The sequence below is a fragment of the Alternaria triticimaculans genome (assembly GCF_023758025.1).
Source record: "Alternaria triticimaculans strain BMP 0046 chromosome Unknown scaffold_35, whole genome shotgun sequence".
In the NCBI taxonomy this organism is placed as follows: domain Eukaryota; kingdom Fungi; phylum Ascomycota; class Dothideomycetes; order Pleosporales; family Pleosporaceae; genus Alternaria; species Alternaria triticimaculans.
The window spans coordinates 145,223-166,903 of record NW_026055992.1 but is presented as its reverse complement, the minus strand read 5'-3'; the positions used below and the strand labels follow the sequence as shown (position 1 = coordinate 166,903).

General features: G+C 42.6%; 6 protein-coding genes across 6 annotated transcripts; 2 read left to right on the top strand and 4 right to left on the bottom strand.

Moving 5' to 3' along the window:
- Positions 1 to 583: 583 nt before the first annotated feature.
- Positions 584 to 1,564, top strand: J4E78_010613 (uncharacterized protein; the record flags this gene model as incomplete). Its single annotated transcript, XM_049371189.1, has 2 exons — positions 584 to 588; positions 1,153 to 1,564. 2 exons carry the CDS (start codon positions 584 to 586, stop codon positions 1,562 to 1,564), a joined length of 417 nt encoding a protein of 138 aa, XP_049217131.1.
- Positions 1,565 to 3,403: 1,839 nt separating this feature from the next.
- Positions 3,404 to 4,344, bottom strand: J4E78_010612 (uncharacterized protein; the record flags this gene model as incomplete). Its single annotated transcript, XM_049371188.1, has 2 exons — positions 3,404 to 3,421; positions 3,487 to 4,344. 2 exons carry the CDS (start codon positions 4,342 to 4,344, stop codon positions 3,404 to 3,406), a joined length of 876 nt encoding a protein of 291 aa, XP_049217130.1.
- A 343-nt stretch (positions 4,345 to 4,687) lies between these two features.
- J4E78_010611 (uncharacterized protein) lies at positions 4,688 to 5,779 on the bottom strand (the record flags this gene model as incomplete). Its single annotated transcript, XM_049371187.1, has 1 exon — positions 4,688 to 5,779. The coding sequence occupies one exon, from the start codon at positions 5,777 to 5,779 to the stop codon at positions 4,688 to 4,690; it is 1,092 nt and encodes a 363-aa protein (XP_049217129.1).
- Positions 5,780 to 6,347: 568 nt separating this feature from the next.
- On the bottom strand, positions 6,348 to 8,587 carry J4E78_010610 (uncharacterized protein; the record flags this gene model as incomplete). Its single annotated transcript, XM_049371186.1, has 3 exons — positions 6,348 to 6,728; positions 6,781 to 6,919; positions 6,969 to 8,587. 3 exons carry the CDS (start codon positions 8,585 to 8,587, stop codon positions 6,348 to 6,350), a joined length of 2,139 nt encoding a protein of 712 aa, XP_049217128.1.
- Positions 8,588 to 9,045: 458 nt separating this feature from the next.
- Positions 9,046 to 11,335, top strand: J4E78_010609 (uncharacterized protein; the record flags this gene model as incomplete). The annotated part of the gene is made up of 2 exons (XM_049371185.1): positions 9,046 to 9,066; positions 9,152 to 11,335. The coding sequence occupies 2 exons, from the start codon at positions 9,046 to 9,048 to the stop codon at positions 11,333 to 11,335; spliced, it is 2,205 nt and encodes a 734-aa protein (XP_049217127.1).
- A 412-nt stretch (positions 11,336 to 11,747) lies between these two features.
- On the bottom strand, positions 11,748 to 13,276 carry J4E78_010608 (uncharacterized protein; the record flags this gene model as incomplete). The annotated part of the gene is made up of 3 exons (XM_049371184.1): positions 11,748 to 12,232; positions 12,287 to 13,028; positions 13,082 to 13,276. The coding sequence occupies 3 exons, from the start codon at positions 13,274 to 13,276 to the stop codon at positions 11,748 to 11,750; spliced, it is 1,422 nt and encodes a 473-aa protein (XP_049217126.1).
- Between the last annotated feature and the right edge of the window lie 8,405 nt (positions 13,277 to 21,681).

The window sequence follows — 21,681 nt, the reverse complement described above, 5'->3', positions numbered from 1 at the left end:
AACGTCTGGTCGTTGCGATCAGACGAAGGGCAGCTATAAATGCGAGCAACATCCTGTCTACCAAGCGTTTGAGTTGTATTCGGCTTCTTCCTGAACACACTGTCAATCTGGACTGTATGAGGTAAATCCTCCGCTATTCCAGGGGAAGATGCGTTCGTGAGGCACAGCAAGATCGGCTCATGTGAGAGAGAGGGGGTGCACGACCGTTGCTAGTCATAGTAGAGCTTCCTGGTCGCGACAGTGACCTCGACGAAGGGTTGTCGCAAAGCTGCCATAAAGAAAGGTGGCATCCAGTATTTGGTTGGAGCGTGTGGACTACGTCACTTCATGGCCTGAGAATTGACCAGACGCCGCATGGTCGTGCATACTTCATGCACGTTGTCGTCCATCGCAAGGAACGCGTTAGATTGGGGTTCGCATTTGCACATCTGGCAGTGTGCAATCGCGCAATCCGATGGCTGCAGGAGTGGTCGAGATGATCTCTGTTGTGTAGACGGATGAGTTGCAACGGATGGGTGAATGATCGTGATCGCACGACGCGTCTCCTTCCTAGCTGACTAGCGCGACGCTAGTTCGCGTCGACATGACGTAACCATCGAGACTCACAAACCCACGAAGATAGTAAAGAATAATTATCCTACACAATGCTAGTCTTACCGTGCGCATCGTTCGGTACCCTGGGCCATCTCCAGTCCTAACCTTCGGCATGCTTGCGACATTCCCTATTATTGGAAGGCTACTACCACACGCCATGTAGGACCCCGGAGTTACTCGCTAGCTTCCCACATGATAGCGACCAACTTATCGAACTATCGTATTTGTCTCTACCATCGTTTCCGTTCATCTCAGCACTGGTAAAGGTCTATGTAGCTGCCGACCACTATCGTCGCGTGTACCTCAGCCCCCATTTGATATCATGTAGTTGTCTACCACCATATAATCTTGCAAGGGCTTTTTGCTTCGCCTACAAGCCCAGGGAGTTGTTCGAGGGGTTGAGAGAGTTGTTTGAGGGGTTGGATCATACTTGCTTGCGCTTCGCGGATGCACTGCCCCCACTCTCGTGCTCGAAGGCTGCCCGGGCACCGGCAAATCTCACACTCTCCACGCCATCTGCGTCGCAATGGTCTTCATGGGCTAACACGTCTTCGTCAGCGCTCAGTCCAACGATGGCGTTGACGCGGTCTTTGAGAACGTCGTCAAATGGGCAGGGAAGAACCGCCCGCAATGGATCGAGGAGGGCGTTTTGTGTCGCGTGGGAGCCAGTACCGTCGATGAATCGCTCTTCAAGGAACTCAACCGTCACTGGGACGAGGCCGACGACGACGATGAAGACAACTTCGATGGATTGATCAGTTCCATCTCAACATCCAACATCCCCGACTGCTCCGCGTACAAGATGGCCAAGTACGCTCGCTCTAACCCGACTGAGGAGTCATGCCCCGCCTACATCAAGTACGCCGATGCGAGGGTCAAGAAGAAGCGTAGATTCCAGACCGGTCAGCCGAAGGTCTCTGGCGCTACAACGTCTCGCGGCTCAGCCATCCGGGAGCTCATGAAGGCATGAATCGGCAAGCCTTGACTAGTCGCCGCCACCTCCGCCGCCTCTCAGCGTGAGGTAATTCAGCGTATTCTAGGGCTGTCAGATGTAGACAAGTTCGACATGGTCCTTTTCGATGAGGCCTCGCAAGCTACTGAGGCATCTTCGATGCTCATTTTGACCACGGAACGGTTCCTCGGCGTGGGCATAGTTTTCTTGGGTAGAGAGCATTTCCAACTTCCGCCTGTCATCAAACCCAAGGGTGAGAACCTTCGGTAGCATTCTCAACATCTCGCTCCTTGAGCGCTCGATCAAGGTCTACCATGACCGGCCTGCCGTCAACCTCATTTAAAGTCACCTTCACCACTATCGGATATGCAAACACGCCTCAGCGATGAAGTCCAAAATAGGCGGCGATCTACCAGATCGACGTGACGAATGTGGGTCAGCAGGCTTCTACACTCCACACTGCACGCTTAAGCGTCTACTACACATGAATGTCACGCGGAGACATTAGCACAAAATGATCATCTGCACTGGACAAAATCACTGCGACTACCTGCTGGGTGACATGTATCGATCACGAGAAGAGAACAGGGGGATTATGTAGCAGTCCAGCACTGCTCCTGCAGTCAACACTTACCCTTACCGTCACTCTGACCTATCTGCCATTGGCCAGCAGCGACGATAGAGGAAGTCATCATGGTGTAATATAAAGCTGTTAGCATATCGCAAGAAGAAGAAATGGGTAGAATTGAACTCACAAAAAAAGTTCAGCCACCGTCCTCGGAACAAAAACGGTGGCGGGCCGCCGTAGCCGCCCAGGTGATGGAGTGAAAAAACGAGTGGTAAGTATGTAAACCGATCCTCCCCAAAGGTCGCGAACGTTAATTCGCAGCTCGAGTCCCTACACCACGAAGAGGCTGTACAAGCGGGATGTAAGAGGGGTTGTGTGAAGGAAGGCAGCGTTTCGTAACTGTAAACGCCAGAAGTGGTGTGAGAGAAGAAGAAGGGTGGCGGGGGACGAGCAGATTATATACTGACGGGTGGCGAATCTCGTGCCTGCTGCGCTCGGGCGCTCATGACGTATCGGTGATATGGAACGTCGCAGAGACTTCTGGTGAGGTACGAAAGAGGAAGGAGCACTCAGTGCCCTCACTTCCACCGATTCCGATCATCGCAACAAGAAGAGGGTTCACAACGTGCAAAGTCAAGTATTTAGTAATTCGATAAATTCATAGCAGCAAACCATGAGCGGAATGCGGTGCAAGGATTCGGAGTGTGCTCACCGTCTCCTACCACCAATGCACTCCGCCTGCTCACACCCATTACTCCCCCGCCCACCCCCCAACAACCCCCCACGCATTCTCCCCATCCTCCCTATTCCTATACACAGCCCTAACCCCCTTCTCCCTCAACGCCTTAACAGCCGACGCTCTATACACAAACCCCTCATCCTCCTTCTCCGTTTCTTCCGCCCAACGCCAAAACTCCCTGTTCACCTCCATCTCCACAAAGCTCAAGCCCGGAAAAAGGTATCTATCATACATCTTATACAACGCCCCACTGACAAACACACAGTCCGTCATGAGATCGTACCAGGTATGCAGTAGATGCAGTCGCTTGAGCGAGGCAGGAAGTACATCTTTCAGCCTACCCCATGCGTAGCGAGGAAACACGACGCTAGCGTCTACACACAAATTCTCAAGCTTGTGCAGATCAGCGAGTGACGCGGGGATCCAGTTCGGAGCCACACGCCTATCCGTCGCCCCCGTGTTATACAGCGCCAGATGCCTTAGCGTCTCCCTATGTTTCCTCAGCGCATCAACAACGTCCCCAAAATGAATAGTCGTCGGCCTATCGAACTTAGTCCAGAGCTGAAACCTATGGTTATGATTCCGAGCCATGTGATAAGCGAAGTGAGACAGCGACTTGCAGCATCGTATCACCAGACTCAAGACGTCGACGTGGACGTAGCCGCCGTGCAGAGTGAGATGGCGGACGGTGGATGTGTGGTCGGGGAATAGGGCGGCGTCCCAGTGCCAGGCATGACGGGGTTGGAGTTCGCGCAGGTTCCAGACTTCTAGTTGATAGAGGTTGGGTAGTTGGAGGAGCTTTGCGATGCGGTCGATGTCTATGTGGGGGGTTCGTATGGTAACATTTTTGAGGAGGTTGTAGGTTGGTGGTGTCTGCAAGAGCGGGCCGGGTAGGAAGGGGATTTCCCATGGTCGCGTGGATACAATTATGGAGAGCTCTGGGAGCTTGAGTTTGCGGTAGTGGCCTTCTACGGCATACTTCAGAGTATGTATGTTTGGTGTGTGGAGATATAGTAATGCACACGCTGCAGCCCCGAAGTGAACATCTGGAGCTTGTAGTAGCCGTTTGACAACGGGATCTGTAGTTAAACCCTGCAAGTCTTGGAGAGTTACTGGAGGGGTGTTGGGGTCATCGCTGTTCAATATCGCTATCCGGTACTTCTGGTTTCGATACCCGTTCCAGACTGCATTTAGCTTGAGCGAGCGCACCAGGGCAGCGAGAGCAGGATGGCTGAGGAGGGTTCGTATGAGAAGGACGGGGTTGAAGTCGGCGCCGGCATGAATGTTGGCGTAAAGCGCTTCCGTCGCGGTTGGGTTGAGAGGCTTGACTAGACAGAGCTTGCAGAGTACTTTCTTGGAGTTCGCATCGGTGACTGCAGCAAAGTCGGCAACTTTCAGAAGCAGTTCTGGTGGTAGATCCCCGATACCCCTGGGCGAGTGCCCAGTAGTTACCTGTAGTGTGTCATCATCGTGGGTTTGTGTTGAGCTCATGACTGCCAAGGATTTGGTATTGGTCAGATGCTGACGATGTGGAAGATTGGTGAGTGTAACTTTCAGGGTTGTACCGGCAGTAAAGACCATGGAGGAACCTTCAAAATTGTGTTAAATGAACAGCAAGCGGGCGACTGCAATATTGAACGTAAGCTGATGCCATTGTGTGAAGCTTTCTGACCGCAGCGGATGTGAAAGCCGAGTAATTGCAGAAGACCAGTACGCGTATATTGCTGATAGTGAATGCAAAGGAAATGGGGTATCGTATGCTCCTTCGCCCAAACGCCAGTGAATGCAATAATAGTGTCGGTGAAATGTCGTCAATCAATGCGTGGGCGTGCGATCAATCCGAGTCGTATCCCACCAACGCCCCAAGCAAGGCCTGCTTCTTCGTCGGCACCGCGGTGTCCGTCTTTTCCTTTTCTTGACACGATGGCGACGAGATCGCAGCTGCGTCTTTCGTCTCAGGGTCTCTCTTCCTCTTCAATATGCCGAGATTGACTTTCGACGTCGCTGAAGCCTCCTTGTTGAGGAAAGGATCAACCACCGCCCTCGTATTTCCGACTAATGTCTGCTGCAACCCCAGCCTCGACTTCTCTTTCGCAACTTCCGCCTTAAGCTTTTTCGTCTTACGAGCCGACTCTCCATCCTTCCCATCCTCCACCTCCGCCTCCCCAAACAGCGGCTTCCACGATAACCCCTCCAACGACCTCCCCTCACCCACATCCTTAGCGCCAAACTCCACAAGCCCAGCCCTCATCCTATCCGCCTCGATCTCATCCACAATATCCATCCCCAAACTAAACTTCTCCTGCATCCCCTCCCTATGCCTATCCTCCTTCCTCCACACCTTCCTCTTCCCACGGAACACTTCCCTCAACTTCGCATTGACATCATACGGATCCCGCCAAACCTCCGCTTGATCATACAACTCCTCCACGCGCTCTCTATTCTTCTTCTCAATCCCTTTATCCTCCATTTTCCCTTCTAGATTCGCAAAAGCATCGTCCCTCCTCTTCTGCCTCTCCTCCTCTGTCAGGAACTTGAGCTCGCCATCCGCTGTATCGTCCTTGACGGTAGTTCCATAGTCGCGCCGTCGCGCCCCCTCAACGACTACGTATTCGCTGTTTTGTGGATCGGTTCGGATCTCCCACCACCCGCCGCACGCGCTGTGCTTCATGCGAAAACTCCATATTGGGGTGGTGTGGTAGTTTCCTATTTTCTTCTTTTCGGCGTTGAAACGGACGCCTTGGCCGATTATGGCGGGTGGGGTGCAGTGGTTGCACCATACGGCGAAGGGGAGTTCGAAGCGGACGGTTAGGATGCCTTGGGTGATCTTGTTGGCGCGTTTGCCGAGCGGGTGGGAGGAGTTGTTGAAGCTGGGGGGGTTCGAGGCGTCGGGCGGGTAGTACCGCCCCATGTTGAAGCCCTGCATCGTGACGGGTGGGGGAGGGAGGTTTACGCAGCGTGCGCAGGTTCGTGGTGGTTGAGAGGTTCATTGCGTGAGCGACGGTCGCGAAATTTGGCCGCGGGAGTGGATGACGTAAGCATAGCCTTGCTATCCATCCATGGATGGCTGTGACGCGACTGTCACGCGACGAGGCTCTTTCACTGGAAGACGCGTCGTGACGTCATGGACTTCTGCGTCTCGCTAGCCTTCATGCACACGCATCTAACTTCCTAACTTAGAAGGTTAATTAAGGTTGCTGTTGATTGCGGCACTAAAAGGCTTGTCTCACAGCAGTGCCGTGACGCTTATCTCCGAGCCCTGAGAATCATACATGTACAGTAGAAGATCATCACACACAGGAACTCTAATGACTAGAATCGGAAGAATATTTGTCATCATATTGTTCGGATGCTCGGTCTATGCTAGCCTTGCGTCCAAACGCCGTGGAACCTCAGGCTATGTTGCCTCAATGGCGACAGCTTTTCGTCAATACGGATATCCTGCTCCTTCTCTTCCTCCCTGTGGAATGATCATACGTGGTTTAATCAACCATTTAAGCCTCGTCGGTGATGAGCTTGGTGATCTTGCCAATAGCGATCGTCTGACCCTGGTCACGGAGGGTGAAACGTCCCAGCTGTGGGTAATCTTCGAATCGCTCGACACAGATGTTTCCGGCGGTACCGGTGATTTGCAAGCGCGCGATGATGCTCATGCCCTTGGTAGCGAATCCTGGAGCCTTCTTCGATTTCCGTCCAGTACCCTTCTCCAGCTTGTGCAACAGAGCGGTGATGGTGACCTCTTCTTGTGCGGCGTGGACGTGGAGCACGCAGTTGAATCCGGCTGTCAGGATAGACTTGATGTCGAGCAGCACGACCTGGGCCTCGAATTGGGAGACGCAGTGGACGGGGCGCTTTGGTGAGCACAGAACGTATCCCTGGTCATCAAAGTTAGCAAGCAATCAGAACAATCTTCCAATCTTTGCTTACAGGCAGAATGTCTTCTTCTTCAACACCCCGAAGCCTCACACGGATCTGGTCTCCACAGGTTGCGCCTGGGATTTCCTCTTCTTGTTCACCGTACAAAGCGGAGATGTGAATGGTTTGTCGGTTGGGCATCATGAGGTACCTGATATCATTAGTACAAAGCAGACAAAGCTTATGACACTGTGACTTACTTCTGTTCCTTCTTGATGATACCAGACTCGATCTTGCCCTCAATCATAGTACCCATGTCCTTGTACTTGGCGGCGATGGGCATCATGAAAGGAGCATTGAGTTTACGCTCGAGCGCTTGCATGTTGTCTAGGTATTCGAGCAGAGACGGGCCGTCGTACCAGGGAGCCAGATCCTTGGGCACGCGGGTCTTGATACCTGTGAATGTTTGCGCGCTGACTGGCATCATGCTGATGTCTGTCTTGGGGTTGTACCCGAGACCCTTCAAGAACATGACCACCTTGCTGGTGCACTCCTTGAAACGGTCCTCTGACCACTCAACAGTAGGGTCGTCCATCTTGTTGACGACGATGAGGATCTTGTTGACACCCTGTGTCTTGGCCAACATGGCGTGCTCTCGGGTTTGTCCACCCTTCTCGAAACCGGTCTCGTATTCTCCCTTACGTCCAGAAATGACGAGAATACCAACATCGGCTTGCGAGGCACCACTGATCATGTTCGGTACGTATGTCTTGTGGCCTGGCGCGTCCAGGATGGAGTAGCGTCGCTTCTCCGTCTCGAAGAAACCTCGGCCGACTTCGATAGTCTTGCCCTGCTGTCGCTCTTCCTTGTTCAAGTCAAGCGCCCACGAGATGTACCATGTTTCACGACCAGCGTCCTTGGCTTCCTTCTTGTACTTGTCGAGTGTACGCTCGTCGACCATGCCGGTGGAAATGAGAATACTTCCGCCGAGGGTGGACTTTCCTGCGTCAACGTGACCCAAGAAGATGATGTTGACGTGCTCCTTTCCGTAGATCTCGGCAAGGGTGGCCTCATCAACGACTTCGTCCATTTCCTTCTCGACATCCTGTGCCTTGGCCTTCTCGGCAGCCTTCTCCTTCGGTGTCGGGCTGTTGCGGCCAGAGGAAGGTGTTGGCGAGGTTCGGCCAGAGCCTCCAGACGCCGGGGTGGGCTCTCCAGTCTTCTCAATGGCCTTTGCAGCGGTGACCTTGGTGCCGGCCTCAGCGGTGCCCTTCTCCTTGTCTGCCTTCTCCTTCGCTGCCGATGGAGCGGCGGGTGTGCCCAGGCTCAGGACCTTGGTGCCGCCTGCCTTCTCGACCTTTGGTGTTGTGGTGTCGCCTCCGATGGAGAGGACCTTTGCCTTAGGCGCGCTGTCGCCACCAATCGAGAGAACCTTTGCCTTGGGCGCCTCCTTCTTGGCCTCGGCGGGTGCGGCACCCTCTGAGCCAGCCATGTCGGTGTCGCCTCGCTTCGCTATCCGTACGGGCGCCTGGCCTTGCTGCGCCTGCTGGGGCTGGAAGTTTTGTTGCTGGGGGTATTGTTGTCCGTAGTTGGGGTATCCTCCTTGCTGGCCACCGTATTGCTGCCCGTATTGCGGGTAGCCTTGCTGCTGTTGGTAGCCACCGTACTGCTGGCCGCCGTATTGGTTGTAACCGCCATATTGCTGCTGGCCGTACTGGTTGTAGCCCTGGTAGCCTCCGTAGGCTTGGCCGGGGACGAATGTGCTGGCGCCCGGCGTGAATGTCTGGGCGCCTGGTGTGAACGTGGGCGTGTTGTTGAGGTTCATGCCCTGCGCCTGCTGCGCGAGGCGCTCCTCCTCTTGCTCCCAGCTGTCGGCCATGGTGACGTCGGTCTCGTGGGGATGGGTCGTGTCGTCGGGGGTGGTGTAGTGCGACGGCGTGCGAATTTGGACGGTTGAGTCGCTCGTAAATTGAAAATGCGTGAGGTCGACCCGCGGCTAGAGAGCGACTATCAGGTATATAAGCGGACGGGCGTCGAGTGTCGTCGGCGAAAAGTGAAAATGTGCCGGGTCGCTGCTGCCCACGCAGGATTTGGCGGGGTTGCTTTGGGTGGCTGTGTGGGGCTGACTCAACGCCTCGCTGCCTAACATTGGCCAGGGCGCCCAGCAACAAAGGCACTCACCAGCCTCAAACATTCACTTTGTCGTCACTTGCCGCACTTAATCCCGGTTGCGTTCCCAAGCAACCTGATATCTGACCTCATGGTTCCTCTCTCCCAACCACTTCATCAACCGCCCCTTCCACACATACAAGGGTGAAGCCCAACCCATAGGGCAAGATGGAGGCAATCTTAGCAAAGGTATGACTATGCTTTGACCCCCAACGCGTCATAGCAGACAGGGAGTCATTTTCTCGTATTCCTGAAACATGCTGACATGTGATAGGTCACCCAGCAGGCTATGAGCTATGCTATCCGAAGCGGCATAGCAATCACCAGCCACTATGCGCTTAAGCAATGCGGCCGACTGATGAAGACGGTCGATGGTCGAGAAAAGCAGGAACTCGCGACTCTGCAACTTAGACTCGACTCCAAGATCAAGATTATCTCACCGGCAATCGATATGATTGAACTGATTGCGGCACGCGGCAATACCTCGCTTGAGTCCGCAGTGGGTCTCACCAAATCTCTTCGGTGGGATATCCAGACCTTAGGGAGTCGTGTCGAGAAGGCCGTCGCTGAAGAGCAGCTTGCAAGAAGAGGCAGCTCTAAAGCAAAGTCACGCGACCAAAACGACACCGAGCTCAAGATCATCATCGACGAGATGAAGAGGTTGCTGGAGCGGATTGAAGACGCGGTGCCACTGATCAATCTGGCGATCACCACATCCGGTACCAGTCTCTCAACTACGCTCCCAGCTACTGTATCTCCATCACGACTTCTACAAGCTAGCACCTTCCTCACTTCTGGCGACATGCAATATTGCGCATCGAAGCCTAGGGCTCAGCAAATTGGTCCGACCTTCACACTCTCCGTGTACATGTTGTTCGCTGGATACGCGCATCGAGCTCATGAAGAAGACGTGCGAGAGACAACATGGAAGGAGGTCATGCATAAGGCGCGTGTTACACTGATGCGAGTTCCCCTGGACAACGTCTATGACTATCCGACACCCTTTGGGCAAGACAGTCGACGCGCTGATGAGGCTAAACACCCTCACATTCCATCCGACAGCATGTTGCAAGAGTTCGCTTACCAGCTGGTTATTGTCGAAGATTTGGATGATGGGCGTATGCATGAATTCGAAGATGGCGAACCCCAACCAGGACCATACGATGGTGTTGAGCAAGCAGGCGTCCGTGAGATCATACCTATACATGAAGTCTCAAAGATTTTCTACGCCGATACGGGTAAGATACTGAACATCGGCTCCGACAACGAGAGCAATAACCCCATATTACTGCTGAAGCGAGACGTCAATGCAGCACCACCTCGGCGGATGATGGAGCGCGATACCGAGGAACTTGGCTATGAGTCAGACGACTCACATACCGTTGCTGATGATGAAGATCCGGAGCAAACAGAGTTAGAAGAGCAACTGCGACGCGAGTCGACACCACACCTCGAAGAACCCACCCCACGAGAGCCCACCCCGCAAGAGCCCGAGCAACCTACGTACCCCTGGCGATTACCCCCCACGCTCGATCTCGAATGGATGGCCTTCGAAGTATACACCGAAGACCCCGCCACTGACTCCGAGATCGACGAAACAGAGGACCTCACTGAAGACGTTTCTCCTCCATCCCCAGCAGCAACACCCACACCACCCGACTTCCTCGGCCGCTTCTCCAATCTAAATCTCCGGCCTAGCACGCCTACCTCCCCACAACCGAATTCTAGCAACCAGATGATTCCCTCACCGCAAAAGGCTTCTGCGCCCACCCCACAATACCAGCAACAAGCACCGACGTCCCTCCCTGCTATCAAGACATCGCTTTCACTTCTGGAGATGCTGATCCGCTTGACTGCGCTCCAGCAATTCCAGCAATCATCCCATCTCGCCATTCCAGATGAGTTTCTCAACTTCTTCCTCTCGGATAGCAGTACAGTGGGCGCCGGTGGTGATGCTGAGTTACGACGACGAGTGAGGAGAGAAGCGAGAATGAGAGTAGGCTTCGATCCGTACGACGAAAGTCCGATCAAGAGGAGAGGAGAAGAATATCTAGAGCATGAACTCCACGAACATGGCCATGACCAGGTGCACGACCACGACCGCGATGGGTGGACAGATACGCCCACTGCGAACGACGGTAGGGGTTACGACTACGATAGCTATCCCATCGGTCAGCGTGGTTCATCGCCGTACTCGCGCTCGCGGGGTAGTACACCTGGTACCCCGACCGTCCGCTCAAATTCTTCCGCCGAGTTCTCACACACCGCAAGGCATAGTCTGGGTAACGTCTCCTCGCCAAGTCCTCTCCTCAGACGAGCAACCACACAACCGGGTCAGCATCTCAATCAGATGAAACAGCCCAACTTCTCGCGGAGGTCAAGCAATAACACAGCGATACCGCGTACGGGGAGTGTGCCGCCTGATACGCCGCCTAGTAGTGTGGCTAGGCCGGGTTAGAAGTACTCGCAGACGAGAACACGAGAGAGAGAGCGTCATGGGCGAATGTGTGCAGATTGTTTCATGTTTCAGATTAGAAAGAGCGAGCGACTTCAAGCATCAGAATGGCGTTCTAGATACCACCTGTCTTTTGTACGTAGAATGCACCTTCAATTGAGTATGATTTAGCGTAGCATAGCGAGGGGGGCATTCATGACCAATTCTTGCAAGATATCTCACATAAGTCACTATCCTATCAAAAAAAAAACCCCTTCCATCTCATTCCCATCAACCCAACACACAACAAGTAACCAAAACACACAATCCCATCGCGCCGAAAACACCCCATATCATTCATATTCATATTCATATTCACATATCCACCCCTTTCCCTCCACCCAACCCATCCCATCCCATCCGCCCATCACACCACCTACTCCCAGTCCTCCTCCTCATCACTCTCCTCCGTTACAACTTTCTTTTTCCCGTCCTTCCCGTCCTTCCCATCCTGCGGACTCCCCGGCGCCCTCGTCGTAGTCCCAGAAACAAGATCATAACTCGCGTCGCTATCAGCCACGCTCTTCTCATCGTTTGATCGGCGGGGTTGCGCGGGTGCTGGTTTAGCGTCGTCTGTGGGTTTGAGGGTTTTGACGGAGGCGGCGAGGTCGGTTGGGGGTTTGGTTGTGCTGGTTGTTGTGCTGGTGGAGGCGGGTTTTGTAGTAGAGGTGGAAGAGGCGGCGGTGGTGGATTTAGTAGTAGGTTTGGTAACGGTAGCGTTGTCGTCGGAGTCGTCGTCTGAGTCGTCTTCTTCGGAGGAATCGTCTTCGTCGTCATCTTCTTCTTCGTCGTCGTCATCGTCGTCTTCTTCTTCCGAGTCTTCGTCCCAGGCTACTTCTTCGTCGGCGGCGGGTGTGGAGGCTGTTTACATGTTAGCTTTACTATCCTTTCCCCCAGATCATGAATCCAACGTACCCTTGAGCATCTCCCTCCTCCTCTGCTCCTCACTCTCAATGACATGGCGCAAGAAATAATATCTGCACCAAAACACCTTATACTCCACCTTCTCCGGCACACACTTCTCCATCGCACTCCTCAACTCCTCATGCTTCTCCAAATCCTTCGCAATAGCCTCTGTCTTCTTCTCCACATCAAAGCCCGCCTTCCAGTTCTCCCACTCCGGGCTCGCGGGGTCTTTGAGGAAGGAATCGAGCGTTGAGTGGATAACGTGGAGTTGGGCGTCGAAGCGCGTGGCGTGAACGACCTTCTTGCCACTGCTATCCTTGCTTTCGAAAAGCACGTCGCCGTCTTTGGCGGCTTGCGAACCGGCTTCGGGAGGCGCGATGGTGACGGCGTCGCGGAGGAAGTTGCGGATGTTGCTGCCGAATTTGAGGAGCGCTTCGTCGGCGGCGTCTTCGGCTTTTTCGACGTCTTTGAGCCGTTTGGCGGCTTCGGAGCGGAAGCGCGATAGTATGCCTTCTGCCTCCTTTACAATGTCTGCGGTCAGGGATTCGGGTCGGTCGGGGTGGGCTTCTGTGTCTTCGGTCGCTTTCTCGGTGGAAGCGTCTTGCGAGGTGGAGGCGGACTTGGAGCTCGAGGCGTCGCCGGGTTGGAGGGAGATTTTGCGCGCGTGGCTGATGATGTTGGAGACACTGGCAGAGGCGTTCTTGACCTGTGGCGCATATTGCTTGCTTGCGTTGTCGTAGTATTGCTCGCCCTACACCGCATACAGTCAGGGAGTATACCTTGAACTACGCACACCGGTCTTACCTGCTTCCGTACATTGCCCAGGAATCCTCCTAGACGCGCCGCCCACGGGCTGCTCGATATAGCTTTGTAAGCATCCTGGAACTCGGCGTTGAAGTTGTTGGTCGTCTCCTGGTGGGTGTTATCTCCGCCGGCGGACTGCTTGGTGGGGTCCTGCGGGTAGCTCTCCTCCTGGATGTGATCGTAGGCGGAATCCATAGCTACGACTGTCCAGAAGGGAGGCGAGGTGTAGGGGAGGTTAGGTAGAGGGTGGGGGCTAAGGATGTTGTTGTGGTCGTGAGACACAGGCTGGTTAGGTCAATCAAGGGTGCAGGTCAAATGCGGGCGGGGCCATGCATGAAGCTCCGCAATTGCCGCTAGCAGTTGGGCGTACATCACCAGCTCAGGCACGCTCGCGTTACACAAACAATGGTCGGGACTGTTGACGCGACGATGATGAATTCATTTTGAGTCTGAACTTCCTCTTCTGATGTGCTCAAAGGTGGTCATTACACCGGCCTAATGGCGTCGCCACTTGCTGCTGATGTGCGCGCTCGCTGCTCGGTGTCTGTTGTGTGCATTCATAGATCCCCATCTATGCAGTAATTACAGAGAGTAGCTTAGCTATCCTTAGGGTTAATCTTAGTTAACACTTACTTAGATAGTTAGATTAATTGTAAGCTTAGCTATCTTTAAATAGTTATAGCCTAGCGCTAGCGCCTTAGTAGCTACTCTACGTCTTATTTTTAACTTTATTTTTAACTTTATTCTTAACTTTAGCTAAACTAAGATTTAACTATAATTATTACTATAAACGTTTATTTACTAAATATACTATAAGTAATAATAAGCTAAGTTCTAACTAAGTATAGACTTATAGTAGACTAAAGTAATAGTAGAAAAAATATACCTAGTATAGTATAATTTAAAATAGCTCTTAGTAAGTATTAATATAAAGAAAGTAAAGCTAATATTAATTTAGAAGTAGTAAAAAGTAATATAAATAGTAATAGTAATATTAAGAACTTTATTATACTAGTAAAAGTACTTTAAATAAAAAATATTAGTAATTAAGTAAGACTAGTCTTTAGTTAGACTAGTCTTAAACTATTCTTAAGCTAATACTTACTTTAGTAATAGTATTATAAGTATAGTAGTCTTTTTCTACGTTTAGCTAGAATACTATTTACGTCTATTATAAGAGTATAAAACTTTAATATAAAATAGTCTTAGTTAACTCTAGTTAGAATAAAAAGAGTAAAACTTAGACTATTATATATTAGACTTTATACTATATATATAATATAAATATTAGTAAAAACATTTCTACTAAAAGATATCTCTACTAAGTTAGTACTTAGTATAATCTTAAAATAAGATACTTTACTAACTTTATAAAAAATAAGTTTACTATATTTATAGTTATAAAAAAATATATAGTTAATACTTATATAGAAGCTATAAATAGAATAATCTTAGTTATATCTTTATATTACTAATAAAGCATAGTATACTATAGCTAGCTATACTCTTCTTATATAAATAGATAGTTAACTTAGTAGATATTAAACTACTTAAGTTAATAGTATAATAAGTATAGACTAAACTTAGATAAAACTATACTAATATATATAGTCTACTTTAGTTTAGTTCTTAAGCGTACTAAGAAACTAAAAGCGTATTATAATATAAAGTAGCTTTACTATAATTATTAGCTTAGAGCTAACTAAGTAGTAGTATCTAGGTTAATACTTAATAAGATTCTACCTCTAAACTATTACTAAATTAGTATTACTTTAGATAATATATATATTCTACTATTTAGAGATATAGAGTTCTAAAAGAAGTAATATTAAAAGTAAAAGATAAGTATTAGTATATTCTTAGATTTATCTTAGCTAATAGTTATTAGTTATATAACGTAAAAAGAACTATAAAATTTAATAAAGTTATAGAAAGTACTATTAAGTTACTAGTATATAGAAATAGAGTAAGTAACTATTAGAGTTACTTTAGTATACTTTTACTTATATTAAATAGACTATTAAGTATAAAGCTATCTATATTACTACTAGAATTTTAAAAAATAGCTATAGATGTAAAACCTACTATAGAGAGAAGTAAGGTAAGTTAAGATCTATCTTAGTTTATACTTAACTAATAATACTAGTTTATCTAGAGCTAGTCTCTACGCCTAGTCTAGAGTATAAAACTTTAGTAAAGTTTACTAATAAAAGCCTTACCTTTACTTATTATATATTATCTATACTATATATATATAAGAACTATCTTAGTTAAATCTTAACTAATAATATATAAGTAGGCTAAGTCTATAAAGTAAAAAGAAAAGAAAGTACGTAGTAAGAGTAAAAGTAGCTAGAGTAAGAGTAGCTTCTAATTAGTGTCTACTAGATCTAGTCTAAGAGAAATTAAATAAGTATTAGATTAGGTAGCTAATTTATTTAGGTATATAGTCTTATAGCCTCTATAAACTTATTATAAAGTATTTTATATAGCTAAGAGTAAACTTAGTATAGTTTAGTAATAAGTACTATAATATATAGTTTGTGCGTCTAGTAGCGTACTTAGTAATTTCTATTAGTATTTATTAACCTAGCTACCTATTCTCTTTACTAATCTACTCTACTATATTAACTAAAATAGCTAAATTCTAGAAATAAATTAGTCTTAGTAGTATCTAATTATAGTGTCTAATAGAAACTCTAGTTAGCTAAGCTATAGTATACTATTACTAATAATATTATTTCTAGGCTTTATATTACTAGCTATTAAATAAAAGTCTAAAAGACTAGATTATTCTTAGAAGAAACCTAGTTATAGTACTATATTAGTAAAGCCTATATTAGTAGAGAATCTACTAGCTACTCTAGGCGTATAATCTTCTATAGACTAAACTAAGTCTAAACTAACTATAGCTACTAACTTAGCTTTACTAGTAGTATAATTATTTACTCTACTTAGATATAAGTTTTTAAACCTAGGTTTTTATATTAAGAATAAGACTAAAACTAATCTATAAACTTCTTCTAATTTTAGTATATATATCTTACTATAGTTAGATCTAATAGAAGTGTTAAGTACTACTCTAGATAAAACTACTCTAGAGAAGACTTAGTATAGTTTTAATATTAGTTTTATATTATCTACTCTAGCTTAAATAGATCTTTCTACCTTAGACTAGAATATATAAGATATACTAAATATAGAGAGTCTAGACTATACTTAGTTTAATCTAGATACTAATACTCTAATATCTAATAAGATTTAAGTAGTATTTACTAGAATTTCTTTCTAAGAATTATCTTAGTCTAATTACTAAGTAGCGCCTTTATAGCTAGCTACTACTACTACTATAAATCTATTAATAATAGGTTCTAACTTCTTTACGTATAAGAAGTCTTTTTAAGAAATAATAATAGACTTTATAGAATATTCTACTAGTTAGGTAGACTAATCTTAGATAAGTCTATAGCTAGTATATAACTTAACTTAGTTTTAGTATAAAGTAGTTAAAATACGTAGTATTAGTATTATTAAAGGCTTCTATACCTATCTAAAAGATATAAAGATTAAGTCTTAGACTAATCTATTTAGTAATTTACTAGAAGTAAAGGTAAATATAAACTCTATACCTACGCTAGAGAATACAAAGCTAGAACTAATACTTTTTAATATAAGTAACTTTATAGATTAGACTAAAAATATAAGCTTAGACTATACTTAGATATAACTTTAATAAAGCTAACTCTATATAGAAAAGCTATATTACCTATAAAAGCTATATATCTAAGCTATATAGTATAACTTTTATATACGTAGTATATAACTAGAGTATTCTAAGTATAAATCTAACTAATGTTATTTACAGAACTATAAGAGAAAGGTTTTCTAGTACTTACTAGAAGTAAAGTATTATATATCTAATATTAACTTTAGTATTACTAGAGTAAACTCTTAATATTATTTAGTTATAGTATATTATAAGTAGTATTACCTAAGAATAATTTTAGATCTTACTAATATAACTAGTTAACCTTTATATTCTATCTAACTACTATTTTCTATATAAGAAAAACGCATAGCTAATAGGTATATCTAGATCTATTTTAGTTTAGTTCTACTTAGCTAATATAGTAAAGTATATTAACCTAGGCTATACTAAAGTAAAATAGGCGTCTAGTAATATACTAAAGTATATTATAGACTTACTTGCTAGTATATAGTAATTAATATAAATCTATTTTAAAGTATTTCTACTAATAAGTAAGTCTATTATTAATTTATTAATATTAATACCTTAAGAATTTATAAGAATAAAATCTCTAAGAGCGTAAAAAATACTCTATCTTATAACTTAGTTAATAAGAAAGTATATACTACTAGTTTAGACTTAGTTATATCTTAATTAATAAAGACTAGAGATATAATCTCTCTAAGCGCGTCTAGTATATATACTAACTAGGTTTAGTACGTACTATAGAGTAAACTTAGTAAAATCTTACTAATTAATAATAGAAGGCTAGTAAGAATAAAAAGAGAGCGCTAAACTTTATAGTTAATAAAGAAAGTATACTTAAAGCTAGAGTGTTAAGACTATATATAGACGTATATTAGAATTAGTATAAGATATATATTACTATATCTAGAGGTATATAATAGTGTAGACTTAGTGTACTCTAAACTAATATCTTTAGTATACCTAGATATTAAAGTAGATTCTAACTATTATCTTATTACTATATTTAATTTAGAATTAGTAGTACGCTACTAGATTATAATAGCTAGTAAAGTAGAAGTATACATAGAAATTAGTCTAAGTCTATACTAAGTACTAATCTATTTATAGAAAGAAGAAGAAGGCTCTTAGAAAAAGTAAGCGTATAGATAAGAAAAGTAAGTAGTTTAAATCTAAATTAATTATTAGTAAATTATTAAAAGATAGAAGAAAGTAAGAGTATTTTAGGTTTACTCTAAATAGGTAAAGCTAGTACTAATAAGTATATAAAGAGTTTTAATTTATATATAGATACGTATAGAGATTATTCTAAGTAGATACTAAGTAGATACTAGGTAGTAGAAGAGTAAGAAAGCACTACTAGCGTCTGCGCTAGTTAGAGTAAATAGATAGTAATATCTTATATTACTTTTTAGATTATACCTTTATCTCTCTTACTATCTACTATATATACTACTAGTAAATATATTAATATACTACTTACTACTACTACTAACTAGACTAAGTTAGTTCTACTCTTAATATTAATAATACTTATACTATATTTAACGTAATAGTAACTACGCCTAGCTTTAGTAAAACTAATCTTAGTATAGTTTTAAGTATTAAACTAAGTACTAAAGATAAAGTAGAGGCTAGTATTATCTTAGGTTAATCTTATATAAAGTCTCTAAGAACTCTAGAGAGGTAAAAGTTTAGCCTAGACTAAGTAGAAGTTACTAACTTTACTATTACTTTAAAGAGAAAAGTTTATAAACTAAAAGACTATATATAAACTTAGATTAGTCTTAGTCTATACCTAGTTACGCTTATATAAGATAGCCTTTATTTAAAAGGTATAAGAATATTCTTATTTCTACTAATAATAAAGCGCCTATTAGCTTACTATTTCTACTAACTATATATATATATAGATTAGTCTTAGTATACTTTTACTAATATTAATAGATAGAGATTAATAGCTAGAAAGTAGTATTTATTTTTAAGAGGCTTCTTAACTATACTATAAATATAAATATTAGAACTATAGTACTTACGCTAGTATACTATAAATATAAGACTATAGATTATATAGTAACTAAGTATAATTCTAACTAACTAGTAGTAGACTTAGTTTATAAACTATTCTATAATATTAAAGTACTTTAGAGAGGTATACCTTAAGTATATAAGTTCTCTTAGAACTAACTTAGTTTATTCTATCTAACTAATATATTTAGTACCTTATAGCTAGCTATATTCTAGGTTAATAAGCTTAAGGTAAAACTAGTCTAGTTATAATATATAAGCTTAGGCGTAAGTTAGTTTATACTTAGATTAGTTATAGCTAATTTTTATTAGAGTATTATACTAAGCTATATAAGTATATTAAGGTAGAAGAGAGAAAAGAGAATTAATCTTAGATTATACTCTCTTTACTCTTCTACTACTCTAAGTCTAAGAATAACCTAGCTTCTATCTCTATTCTATCTATAGCTAGCCTAGTTCTTATACTATATTTTATACCTACTTCTACTATAATTACTACACTACTAGTTATATTCTAGACTAGTCTTAGTTAGCTAGGTAGCTTAAACCTTCTATTACTAAAGCTTAAAGTAAATAAAGTAAGTATATTTAAATCTATCTTAGTATAGTCTAGCTAATTATAACTTTAGATCTGCGTAGTTATTATAACTTATAAAATACTTAGAATTATAAATATTAGGTATATAATATATAAGGCTACTAGTAGTAGAAGAAATAAACGTAGTAAGTATAGAAACTATCTTAGTTAGGTCTTAACTAATATATATATTAGCCTACCTAGATATAGCCTAACTTAGTTTAGACTACTAGGTTTTAACTCTACTAAATATAACTACTATTTAAGAATATATCTAAGTTATAATAGCTATATAAGTGTAGTCTTAGATTAAACTTCTTAATATATACTAACTCTATATAGAAATACGCGTAGTAAGAGATTAAAATAAAATAGAAAGATAAGTAATAAAAGAGTAGACTAAAATTTAGATTTATAGTATATTAGCTATAGTTATTAGAATATAAGACTTAGACTAGACTAGGTTTAGTTCTAAGATTTAGACTATAGAGGTAGTTTAAAATACTTAGCTACTTAATAGTTAGATAAATAACTAAATAATAGATACTCTATAAAGCTTTAGCTTAAGTCTAATAAAATTAAACTAAGAATAAACTATAGAGAAACGTTTAATATACCTAGTATAAGAACTTAATACTTAGAGAACTCTTAGCCTTTTTATAGTTAGGTATCTACTAAGTTAGGTCTAAATACTATAGTAGATAGAATTAAGTATAGACTTACTTTAGAACTATTTAAAGAAAAGGTATCTCTAGTATTATTATTATAATTAGGCTCTTTAAGTAACGCTATAAATAGATTAGCTAAGTCTAGTATAAGTCTACTCTTATCTATATTAACTAGTAGGTCTTAGCGTTAACTATCTAGTGTAGTATTTAAGTATATACTAAGTATACTCTTACACTAGCTTATACTCTTACTACTAGATATAACTATATTACTTATAATATTATCTCTAATATATAATATAACTAAGTTTTATCTAGGTATATTATTAGTTAGAGAAGTTATAACTTTAGAACTAGCTACTACTATATTATTCTATATATAACTACTTAGGCCTAGTATAAGTATAGACTCTATTAAATCTCTTTTATTAGCTACGTATATTCTCTTTTCTACACTTTCTTAAACTTTCTTATTTATATTACTTAGAGTATCTTCTAAACTACTTTCTTTAGTATATATCTAGTTAGTTAGATTATATTTAAGTATAGTCTTACTACTTACTCTAGTAGGTTTATTTATAGTATTACTAAGAGAGGTACTAGTATTAGCTTAAGACTTAGTATTCTTATAGCTAGAGTTCTAAAAGATAAGAGGTATTAGTAAGAACTAAACTAAGTATAGTTTTAGCGTATATATATATACTTATATCTATACTATTATATAGCTCTATAACTATATTAAAGTTAATAACTAGACTAGATTTAATCTTAATATTAGATTTATTACGTAGAAAGACTAGAGAAGAAAGTAGTATAGTTAGAAAATTACGCCTCTAATAAGCTCTATTTTCTAGAATATAGAACTAGTAACCTAACTAGATTAGACTATAATTACTCTTAGAGCGCTTTATACTTACGCGCTAACTACGCTATTTACTTAGAACTAGCTAGTTCTATTATTTATTCTCTAAGCCTTATACTTTATATAAAATAAGTATAGTCTTAGTAGACTCTATAACTAATATATATATAAATTCTTATAAGATAGCGTAAATAGGCTACTTCTATAGTAAACGTACTCTACTAAAGCTAAGTTTATATATTAATAGAAATATACTTAGACTACTTATATTCTATAAGTATATCTTATAAGTAGAAGAGTTAGCACTAATATTAAAGTTATAGTATAATTAGCTCTTTATATACTAGTATAAGAGAAAATCTAGATTCTTTATAGTAATAGTAGTCTTAGATTATACTTAGTCTAATATTAATATTACGTTACTTACTTAGTATAGAAATAGAAAGAGCTCTAGTTAGTTAAAGTATATTATATACTTTTTATATATAGGCTATATAAATTAATTATACTAAGACTATATATAAAAGAGTTTATATATATAATCTATAAGTTTAGAAGCTTTTATATAGTAGACTATAGTAAATAATAGAGAAAGTATAATAGAAGTAGAGTAAACTAAAATAGATTTTAGCTAAAGTTAAGAATAAAGTTAAGTATAAGGTTAAGTATAAGGTTAAGAATAAAAAGTAAATAGAAAAAATAGAAATAGATACTAAGTAAAGCACACAGACG